At 29.6% G+C, this 12,249-nt stretch overlaps 1 protein-coding gene and 1 long non-coding RNA gene across 5 annotated transcripts; one reads left to right on the top strand and one right to left on the bottom strand.

Moving 5' to 3' along the window:
- The first annotated feature begins 328 nt into the window (after positions 1-328).
- Positions 329-5,033, top strand: LOC112684176. Of its 2 annotated transcripts, XM_025555537.1 has the most exons (3): positions 329-479; positions 543-4,589; positions 4,681-5,033. In XM_025555537.1, exons 1-2 carry the CDS (start codon positions 336-338, stop codon positions 741-743), a joined length of 345 nt encoding a protein of 114 aa, XP_025411322.1. In that variant the 5' UTR covers positions 329-335; the 3' UTR covers positions 744-4,589; positions 4,681-5,033. The 2 variants fall into 2 exon arrangements, with proteins under 2 accessions (XP_025411322.1, XP_025411321.1); XM_025555536.1 differs by lacking the exon at positions 329-479 and having other exon boundaries at positions 749-4,589.
- A 3,048-nt stretch (positions 5,034-8,081) lies between these two features.
- LOC112684174 lies at positions 8,082-12,243 on the bottom strand. Of its 3 annotated transcripts, XR_003148659.1 has the most exons (5): positions 12,120-12,243; positions 11,876-12,042; positions 10,764-10,898; positions 10,576-10,678; positions 8,082-8,322 (listed from the first exon to the last, which is right to left on the bottom strand). It is a non-coding gene; the product is annotated as an uncharacterized LOC112684174 (long non-coding RNA). The 3 variants fall into 3 exon arrangements; XR_003148658.1 differs by having other exon boundaries at positions 10,576-10,697; positions 11,876-12,243; XR_003148657.1 differs by having other exon boundaries at positions 11,876-12,243.
- Positions 12,244-12,249: the final 6 nt, after the last annotated feature.

Below are 12,249 nucleotides of genomic sequence, written 5' to 3'. Positions count from 1 at the left end.
GTTACTGTTTTTTTTTCGTTACATGGTCGTGTTTGCTGTTCATTATAGGTAAGTAATATTCATAATTAGTGATTTTTAAAAATATTACGTTTCTAATATATAATTAAATATTAATTTTGTGTCAGAGAGCATTATGTGCCAAGTGAACAATAATTACTGTGATATTCAAATGATGATCCCAAAACGTATCACTGGGTTATTTCTTTTTATCGTGTTGTATATTTAATGGAATTATATATGCCCATTGATTCGATTTGACATCATTAAGTCTTATTAGAAATATTTGCAGTTAATTTTTTATTTTATTTTTTATGTAATTGATTATAGGTTTAAAAATGAGACAAAGAAATAAAAATAAACTGACTGATGATCAAATTGCAAATTATTTATTAGCTGAAGACACCTTAGATATTGAGGAATTGGACGAGGGAGATGATATAAATTTAGAAAATTTAGATGAGATGCTTCATATGATAAAGGTAATAAATATTTAAGTAACCATATTATTATAGAGAATTAACAAGCAAATGTGTTATTTTTAGGATGTCGAAAATGAAGAATTGTTTCTTGTTTCGCCTAAATTTAATATTTCTGAAGTACTTCCAACCGAAACACAATTATCGGTGTCTCCAGTTATACCAGTCACAACAAATGCAGAAATTTCTATTTCACCATCTCGGGACTCATCTACACCTGTAACTTTAAAAATCATCACTAACAACGAGGTACTAGAATATGATTAGAGTAATATACCAGTAGGTAAACCTAACTGGAATAAATCTGTTTGGTCTGAACCATATCCAACTAGTAATTTACCATTGCCACCACCTCAAGCAGAACTACTTACTCCACTTCAATATTATTAATTATTCATTGATGATAGTGTAGTTGAAAATTTCGTAAATCAAACAAATTACTATTCTTGTCAAAAAAAATGGGTCGAGTATCAATACTTATTTTTCTGAAATGGAACAGTATTTAGGAATACACTTTTATATGAGTATCGTAAAAAATGCCATCCTATAGGATGTTTTGGAGCTCACAGACTAGATTTTCAATAATTAGTGATAACATGTCACGTAACAGATATGATAAATTACGATCTAATTTTCATGTAAACCATTATGAAAATTTACTTCCACGAGACAACTCAAATCATGACAAACTTTTTAAAATCCGTCCGTTTATAGATTCTGTTAGGAATAATATGAAAAGAGTACCAGTTGAAGAATACAGTTCAATTGACGAAATAATTATACCATTCAAAGGTAGATTTGTCATGAAACAATATAATAAAAACAAACCGCATAAGTGGGGTATCAAAATTGTTCGAACAGGCTATTGCGTTCTGTCTGGCCGCGACAACCGGTTCCCCCCGATAGCGTGCCGATTCTGGAATGTTCGAGAACTTTCGGTCGGCACGCTTCGTCGCGCTGGCATCACGATCCGGGCGATCCATGGTCCGACACTTGCAACCGAGCGAGCTGGTGGTTCCCACCGGGTGTGTGACTTTTCTTTTGCCGTCGTGCATGTTACCGCCGGGTGTGTGACGTTTCTTTTGCCGTCGTGCATGTTATCGCCGGGTGTGTGACTTTTACTTTGCCGTCGTGCGTATCACCGCCGAGCGTATTACCCCTTTTGCCGTGGTCCGTCAATTTCGTGTGCGTGGCTTGTCCTTTCCACATCGCCATTCAAGCCATCGGCAGTGTCATCGTCGTCGAGGTTGGTCGCGTCCAGTGAGCTTCCGAAGTCGTCAACATCTGTCGGTCTTGGTGGCTGTCGCACGTGCTGTGTGCACGGTCGCGTGGGCGCAACCACACAGACCATAAGACCGATCGAGGTATTTATGATCGAAACTGGTGACACGTAGCGTGATTTAACTTGTGTATTGTTCACAATAATTATTGTTCATTTGATTATTTTAATCCTTGGGCGCCCATCAAATGTGTAATTATTATTATTGTTATTATTATGGGATATTTACTTTAATACAAATTAACGGTATCATAATTTATGTCCTTGACTTAATTTGAGGCTACCTCTGTCCCTCATTCCTTTTTGCGGATTGACGTTGTAGTCGGGTTTATTTCGAGTGTGGCGAAGCCGTCGGGTTACCTCTGTCCGACCATTGAGGTTTCGCGTACATTTTTGGTAGCAGAGCGTGGTTAAACTCCACACATTTTTTTTTATATATGTTTGCTCCACACAATTTGGAACGTCAGTTATAATTTTTTCAAGGGAAAGATTAATTTTATATTGAGGGGTATTCCACCACTTAGGGTTTTCCGTATTGCCTGTCGGCTGCCGTCGTTGACGTGCAGTTATCGGTGACATCGTCATCTGTTTACCACCGGTCGGTTCACGTCCCGCTACATTTATCATTACCGGCTCTCTATTATCGATAGCTTTATTGATTCATTGTTTTTTTTTTCGTTCGGATTAATTATTATCATGCCTTATAACGACGTCGGTAGAGATAACGCGACAGAAAAATCGCGTCAGGAACGATGTATGACCAGGGCAATTACGAAACGTACGACGATTATCGCGTCTATTCGTGCGATACACGCATTGTCATTACGTGCAGATAAAGAACCGGGTCTCATACCTGAGTTATTAATTAGTGTCGATGGCCTCGATGCATTATGGTCGGATTTTAATGTCGAGGATAATGCAGTTCTTGATTGTTTGATAGAATTAGATGTAGTTGTTGATTATTCCCCAGATCTCGTTCCCGAGGTGCGCGGGCTCGTTAACGCAGCAAAAGCCGTAGCTGCCCTTTATCGCACAGCGACTAATGTCGATCATGTTCACACGACTCCGATCGAATCTAATACGCACACACATGCGTCTCTATCACGGTTGCCTGAAATTCCACTGCCACAATTTAATGGTAATCTTCATAATTGGGCTACATTTCGTGATAGATTTACCGCGTTAGTGGACACCCGTCCCGGTTTGGCAAAAATAGACAAACTGTATTACCTGATCGGTTGTGTGAAAGATTCTGCTGCTGACGCGATACGTGGTATTCCAGTTGTTTGCCATTGATTCCAAGAGTGGTATAATTCATGACTTTGAAATTTATGTTGGGAAGGGCACTGTACAACTGTTCGACACAGGACTTGGGGTCTGAGCGGAGACATCGTCATGCGATTAACTGAATGCATACCTAAATTTGAAAATTATAAAGTAGCTGTAGACAACTGGTTTTATTCTTATAGTCTCCAATGTCGTACAAAATATGCGGGCTTACAATGTATTGGAACTGTACGATCAAATAGAACGGGTAATTGTGATTTTGAGACTGATAATGTAATGAAAAAAAGTGGACGTGGCTCGTATAACTGGAAAGTTGACTCTACAAATGAAATAGTTTTTTGTAAGTGGTTTGATAATAAGTATGTGCATATTATATCAAACTATATGGGAATAGACCAACTGATTCCGTTGAAAGATGGAGTATGTCAAATAAAAAATATGTTTCTGTTGTCAGACCAGCCTGTGTGAAGGAATATAATAGCTTCATGGGGGGAATTGACCTGCATGACATGCTGGTAGAATTGTACAGGACAGAAAATAAAGTTAAACGCTATTATTTACGAATCATACACCATATTTTAGATATGTGCACTGTAAATGCTTGGTTACTATACAGAAGACACTGTCAGCAATTACACATAACTAAGTATCAAAGTATGTTGCAATTCAAAACTAATATTGCTGAAGGACTTATAAATGCTGGATTTAATAAAAAAAAACAAAGGGGACGTCCATCTTCAAGTATAAATTTTGTAAATCCTACAACTCCTAAAAAAAAGAACATTGGCCATGTCCTATTAGTGAAAGAGGTGCAAACATTGTTCAAAACATAGTTATTCTAGAATGAAATGCGAAAAGTGTAATGTTAACCTTTGTTTGAATAATAATAAAAACTGTTTTGTAAGTTTTCACAACAAATAACAAATAATTAAATTAATCAAATGCCTAATTCATTGTTATTTTGTTTTTTACTGTATTTTATTTTATTTCATTTAATCATTACTATACTCTTTTGTCTTAACCCTTTATAGGGCAGAGGGAAATTATTTCCCACCTTAGCAAAAAAAAATACTGTAACTTGTGATTTTAGTGAAATAATTTCCCACTTATATGAAGCGAATGTTCATAGTTTTCTGCGTTTATTATTATATAGGTATTTTTACTCTAGCACACTCTAGTAATGAGTTATTGAAATAAAACGTTCCCAGCGGGAAATAATTTCCCACTGCCCATTCATGGTATCTGATTATTCCGAGAATTATTTATAGTTTTGTTTCAATTGAAATTTATTGTTGATAAAATCGTTTAATTTATCTGTGATCAGTATAATTAAATACCTAGCTTAGTTTTTGGTCTTTATTTTCGTGTGATAATGAAATATCATATCATACTGTATTATTATTATTAATTTTTCGTGACACGTTTTTCATGTCAATATTTTTTTACTCTAACTAAAACGACTACAAAGAAGATAGATTGCTGTTAGGAACTCAAAGATTGTATCAATTTAACAAATAAGTCATAAGGAATCAATATATATATATACGGTAAGTGTATTACATACCCCACATACTTAATATTTTCACTTTATTGTGAATTTTTAATGAACAATTTGTTTAATTTTTACATTAATTGCAGATGGATTATAAACTTAATGATCAAGATATATTATATGAGTTATTTGATATAACCACCATCCCAAAAAAGATCAAAAACAAACTTGGAAGTAATTTCAACTATTGAAACACATATTGCAACTAAAATTTTTAAATACAGACGCTGTTTTAGATGTAGTACCAAAAAACATGACAAAAGATCTAATATGATATGTGCAACTTGCAACAAGGTTTTATGCAAAGATTGTTTTGCTGAGTACCATAAAACTTAGTATATTTTATTGATTTTAATGGCCTATTACAACAGTTGATGTATTTTTTTTTTTTAGAAAGTTTATTTTATTTTCATTTTCAAGACTGAATTGAATTATCTAAGTCAAGTTAATCTCATAATTTTATTTTGAAAAATTGATTTTATTTGTTTTTTATTATAATTTTATATAATGTGAAGTCTGAAATGTGAATCAAGATTATTCTACAAAGGTTTTAATTTTTTTTTTTTTTATTCATTATTTTTTGTTTGTTTAATTATTATAATAAATTATAAGGTTTACTATAATATCATAAGAATTTAATTTATCAGTTGAGAACATTTGTATTTTCAGGTTACATATATCTTAAAATACAATTCAATACCTATATAGCATGTCATACATACATTTTATTCCATAAAAATAGTTAAAATTAAAAAAAATTGTAGTATGGTATTAAGTGGGAAATTATTTCCCTCTGCCCATGGTACATAAATACGAAACTAAATGCTCAGTGGGAAATTATTTCCCACCATTTTTTTTACCAATGTAAATGAAGTTACGAATTGTTTGACATTTTTACAGTAACTTACATCTGTAAAGAAGTAAATTTGAAAATTTGGTAGAAATCGTACAATATTTTTTTCTGTGCCTTATAAAGGGTTAAGTATAGACTTATTATAATTATCTTATGTTTTTATTATATTGTATTGTAGACTGATTATAAGTATCTTACAAGTCTGAAATATTTAAAGAATTTTAAAATTTAATTAATTATCCAATTGTTATCTTAAAATGTGCAAACTTTCTGTTCTCATTTTATTATAAAACTATATATTTTTGTTATAAAGTTATTCTGTCAATTTTTCATATATATGAATTGTGACTATTTTTATTTGAAATATTTTGCAGTATTTTTTTTAATAAAGTATGTTGTTATTGTCTAAAATACTTAATATTATTCATTTAGAATATAATCCAAGTTACAAAATATCATGTTATCTAATACCCAGTGATCTCATTTGACATAATGTGTTTTTTGACTCTAAAAAAAATAGTAAAAGAATTTTTTTATTCAATTCATACTATTTAAGCCCTATTTAATAAAGAATCATAAAAAAAATTTTTTTTTTTCATGTCTCTCACTATGTAGGCTGCAAAGGGTTAAATATATCATAGTTGAAATAAATATAAGTAATAGCGAACTGCGTTGCACATTAGTAGATATTATTAAGAATGATGTCGAAGTGATACATTGTAATTTAAATACTGAATATGATGACATATTTTTTGCTTCATTCAAAGAAAAAAGTGCCACTAATTGGATTATACAGAGATAATTAAATAATCCAGTGAGATGTGTAAAATATATAATTAAGTATATTTATAACTGCTGATATTTATTATTACCATTCTTAATGATATTTTGAATGTTAATTTTTAAGACATAGAAATTGCCACAGTATAATTACTTGTTAGTAATATCACTGAATATTATAAATAATAATGATTAAAATATTATTATATTCATGTTAATACTAAATAGGACTGGTAATAGTAATTTTAATATTATCTATGATATATGAAATGGAAAACAAATAGGACAGGTATTTAAATTATTTTACAATAATTGTATCTTAGTTCCAACTATAATTTATTGAAATTGTAAGTTGTACCTAGTAAGTATTATTAACTATCAGCAAAAATGAACAATATTGCAACAAATTAATCAAAAAAATTAGAACATTTTTTTAAGAAACCCTAAGGTCACATTATCCTCATTTAAGAGTGTTACAAATATTAATTATTTAGTTATTGAAAATTTAAAATGAAATAATATCAAAGAGCATATACATTAATGGGTAGATAATGATAAAACTGTATATTTTTAACACATACTTCTGAAAACTGGATTTGTTCTAAAAATTGTAACTGCCACTGGTTTTGATGTCATGATTATGTTTACCAATCAAAGTTAGTCTTGAAGATAATGTAGGTATAATTTTAAGAGGTCATATAAAATAATGCTGATATTATGTAAATCACAAAATAAATATACAATATTCTAGCATTATTTTGGACAATTGTTCTTATTTATTTCATCTATGATATTTTTAAGATGCATATTTGATGACTTGATGTACAAATATTAATTAATTTACTTTAATTTTTCTTATTTATTTCATCTATGATGATAGCACAATAATAATAATTCATATATAAAAGCGCGGCAATTTAAAATCGACCAATAAGAGCGTCATATTTTAAACCCGCACTGTAATGTCTAGGGTTTCTAATATAGCTTACAGGGGGCTCTTTGAAACATTCTTCTTTGTCATCAGCTTTATTCAAAATCTTATCATCATTGAGAACTCCACAGATAGAAAAATCTATTTAATCATGTAGTATCAATAAATAAAATTTAAAAATTTGTTACATTGCGAGAACTTTGATCAAAAAATCTTTGTTATGTCGAGGGGACCAAAATATATTTAATTTTTCGTTATATCACAAGATTTTCAAGGGACCGACAGTTTTATATGTTATATCGAACTTTGTTATAACGTGAGTTAACTGTATTTTATTTATTGGTAGTAAATGACAAAAGTCTATTGGACAATTTTATCCAATAAATGATACATAATATAGGCTTGACATACTTTTTATAATGATTATGCATTTGTTTTCACTTTTTAGTTTTATATAAAATTAGTTAGTTTAAATTAAAACAAAACAGCTTAAACAGAGCATTAAAAAAATAGAATCTCAATAATAATAACAATAATGAAAATCTTAACTTAAAATAAAATAATGAATGAAAAGTAATTTCATTACAATTAGATGTTTTAATTTTAACAATTTATGTAAACAAATTATTGATAAGTTTCTTAAAAAAGTAATTTTGTCATAGAAACAAGTCATTTGATTTACATAATTATTCTATTTACTTTACAATAATATAATATCATACTGAATCAGAACAAATGATAAAATTGCATTTTAACCAATCTATAATATATAATACAAATTTAAATTTCTATTTAGTTATAAATACAGGTATAATTTATTTATGAAAAAATAACTTGCAATAAAATACTTATTTTATACATATTTTCTATTTAAAATTATATTAATGAGATTTTTCTTTTAAAATTATGAACTATGTATTTAGTTAAACAAATATCTCCTTGTTCCTGGGTTTAACAGGATGAAAAAAATGATAAGTATATTATATAACATATATTTAATTACAGTACATTTCAGTAATTTCAAATTGTGTTATTAATTAAACTTGAATTAAAAGTTATTTAAATATTGTCAGCATGAATGCAATTTGTTGGATTGTTTTTCGTCATCTTTTCTTGTTTTTTTTTTAGCTTCAAGAACAGGCAATTATTGGCATCATAATATTGCTGTTGGCATTACAAAATAGTTAACAATTTTTTTAAACATTCATGGCTAATATAATATTCAGGGCTCGGAAGTTCTAGCAAATGCATATTTTTATTGGTTTGTCCTAGAACATCCAAAGTAAGATACAAATATGTTTCACACTTCTCTGATGTCATACACGATATTTTATTTTGCTATTTTTTGCATATTTACGGTTTTTACTGCTATTTTGCAAATTTTAGGTTTTTAGTGCTATTTTTGGGTATATTTAAGGAAATAAACACATATTGTTAAAAAAATAAATTACCTACCAAACAGCCGCCTACGAATATGTGAACGAAAACAAATTGTTTTATTTTAAGATGGTACGCATCCGGAATAAACGGCCTTAGACCGTTGTTATCGTCGATCAAATCGGACAATTCCGTTAATTTCCAATAATTTAGTTATTTTTAAAATTGTATCAAAATATGAACTGCAGTTATCGAATTCGTCGTATTTACGTAAGATACAGCGTTATTACCGTACGTAAAAACCTATGAATTTATTTTAGTTGTCTGCGTTCTGCCGTCATTTGCGTGTTGCATGTGCGTTTGATCGTGAACTATCGTATTTATGCGAAGTCAATGTTAATTCTGACAAAAAGTTTAACGTATCACAACATATAAAAAGTGACAAACATATCAAAGGCCTTGCCCGATATGAAAATCAAATAAATCGGAAACAACAGCAGTTATTGATAGCGACAAGTAATATTAGTAAAAAATCGTCAATAAACAAAGATTTGTGTGAGGCTTTTATTTCTGCTAACATTCCTTTGAACAAGTTAGAAAACTCAAAATTCAAAACATTTTTGGAAGTATATTAAAAAATTAAATTCCAAGTGAATCCACGTTGCGAAAAGGATAAGTGGATGATATTAACAATGAGACCACTGATGTACAGGGTCGTTACATTGCAAATGTAATAGTAGGCACTCTTGAGGAAAATAATGCAGGCAATATGTTTTTACTTAATTCGAAGGAACTAGAAAAAGCTAACCACTCCACAATCAGCAAACTTTTTGATAATCAATGAGCATATTATGGCCGGCTGGTATCCACCATGACAATGTACTTTTATTTTTATCCGATGCCGCACCTTACATGGTTAAATCAGGAGAAGTACCAAAAAGCCTTTACTCAAAAATGATTCATGTAACATGTGTTGTGCATGGACTGCACAGAGTCGCAGAAGAAGTTAGAAATCAATTTCACATAGTAGATAAAGTTATTTCAAGTGTAAAAAAAATCTTTAGAAAAGCCCCAAGTCGTTTACTTGTATTTAAATCGGAAGCGCCAAACTTACCCTTACCTCCGGAGCCAATTATCACACGTTAGGGAAGTTGGATTAATGCAGCAATTTATTATTGCGAGAATTTCGGGATAATCCACCGTGTTATTTTTATGCTAGACAGAAACGATGCAGTTACTATTAAAGATGTTCAAGATAACATTATAATACCTGGATTGGAAAACAACTTAACGTATATTAAGTCGAACTTTGCCAAATTAACTTTGGCTATTGAACAATAACAACGGCAACATGCCTTTATCGGATTTACTAAAAATAGTTCAAGATATTCAAAAATCATTTGAAACATTAAGTGGTCCAAATGGAAAATCTGTTCAAAATAAATTTAATCAGGTACAGGAAAAAAATCGTGGTCTCTTGGCGTTGGTAAAAATATCACAAATTCTAACGGGTGAAGAGACATTCCAAAATTTAGATGGTCTTCCCGAAGATTTAAATTGTAACGACTTAACATTTTTTAAGTACGCACCCGTGACGTCTGTCGATGTAGAGCGATCATTCTCGGCATACAAAACTCTACTATCAAATAATCGTAGATCATTCAAATTTGAAAATATAAGAAAACATCTTATTATTCAGTGCAGTTCTTAAGGTAAATAAAATTAATACACTATATTATTCATTTATTAATACATTTTGTTATATGTTTATGTTAACAGAAAATATTCCAGAGCCGGAAAAGTGCCTACTTCTCAAATATTTACTGTTCATATTTTATAAAAAAAACTTGTATAATTTAAAAAAATTTTAAATAAAACATTTTTGTAATGAAAATTAATTTTGCATATTTTCCAATTTTTAGTGCTATTTATAGCGCTTATATTAATGTTTTTACGTGCATATTTAAGCGCTAAAAATTAATTTTTTTAGTGCTATAACTTCCAAGCCCTGATAATATTATATAAAATGTTTGTCCATACCTCTAAACATCCTTTATTTTGATTTGTAGAAATGAATTATCAGTCTCAGATTTGATCTTTTATTAAGAAGTCACTTCATGACGTAGTTCATTTGACTATTGAGCTAGAATTAATATTTTGAACTAACTATATATATATATACACACACACATACATACATATAAATAATTAAATTTATATTAACTTACTTTTGAATTGCTTATAATATTGATTTTTGGTACATTTTTTATTTTTCAATTTACCCATATAGAAAATTGCATTGTTTATAATCGTAGTAATAAATCCGTTGACGTTTCGTCGTTTGATATCTTCCACAAATGCATCTAAATCCAAATGATTAAAAATAGTTAACTCTTCGAAATTACTAACAACTTATCAAAGATTACACTGAAGTGAATAGATGGAAATTCACAATTATATGTTCAACATTATAAAACATTTCAATAATCATAACATTGAAAAATCAAAATATATTTACGTCGATGATATTACACGGACACTAGTATAGTGTTCGAGAAGAATTGGTCGGTCCTTGAATCACAAGTAAACAAATATTAATCATATTTTATGAATTGTGTGATGGTATGAAATAACAGAATCAGTAATTTCGAAATAACAATTACAATCTGAGACTTCATTATGAAAAAAACAAAGACAGCTACTTTTTTTGCTTATAGCAGTTGGCCATATTGGAAAAATTAACAGCTAATTTTTTGCTGATGGTAGTTGGTCATATTATAATAGAAAAATTAACTGCTATGGCTATTCTGCGATTGTTAATTTTAACATGTGATTTGAAGAGTTTGATGATATTTTAAACTGTTATTTTTTCAAAGAGTAGCATTCACAATATATAGTAGTAGCAGTGATTTTTTACAGTAATAATTACTGTCTGCTATTCCAGAATGAAAATAGCGATTGCTGCTTTTTATAATAACTGCTATTCTTTGTAACAATTATTGATACTATCTTCTGTAAGTTTAACATGTAATTTGAAATTTGAATGTAATTAACTACTTCTTTAGTAATTTATTTTTGCAATAATAAAACATTATTAAAATATGAACATAGTGCAATATGAAGTTTAAAATGACAAAATATTTTTATTTATTCTAGTGATTTTATCTGTTATCTACGTTAATAAAGGAAATTCAATTTTGAAATTCAGGAATTCAATATTGATACTAATTTTAAAATACAATTTTGTAACGAAGGTAAATTTGAAATAAGTAATATTTTTATTATTTATTTTGACGAGACAAACTATCGTGGCATTTAGAGTTACATAAAATATATTTACATAGGCAGCGATTTGTCCCACATGACTTTTTGCAAGTGCATCTCATAAAATCTTGTCCTGATCCTGTTGAAGCTTTAGTTGCGGCTACGCGAAGAATAATATTATTACCGGGAACTTGATCTGTAGTTATAAAATAAACAACCTTTATGCACCAACAAAATTCAGACCTGCAATAATTTTACTGTTACTGTCCATTTACTTATTTTATATTATTTAGTGGAAGAGAAGGTGATAATGGGCGTACCTGCATAAGTTGTATAAAATTCCGTCTTAAGTTCCAATTTTGTAAAGACCCACCACTTTTTTTCCAATACCACTCCGATTACATTAACCCATTTGCGCCGGAGTTTTTTTATTTACAATTTTAACAACAT

The sequence above is a fragment of the Sipha flava genome, unplaced genomic scaffold (assembly GCF_003268045.1).
Source record: "Sipha flava isolate LNK unplaced genomic scaffold, YSA_version1 243_pilon_pilon, whole genome shotgun sequence".
NCBI lineage: Eukaryota > Metazoa > Arthropoda > Insecta > Hemiptera > Aphididae > Sipha > Sipha flava.
The sequence above is the reverse complement of the archived record's forward strand: the minus strand, read 5'-3'. Positions and strand labels throughout refer to the sequence as shown.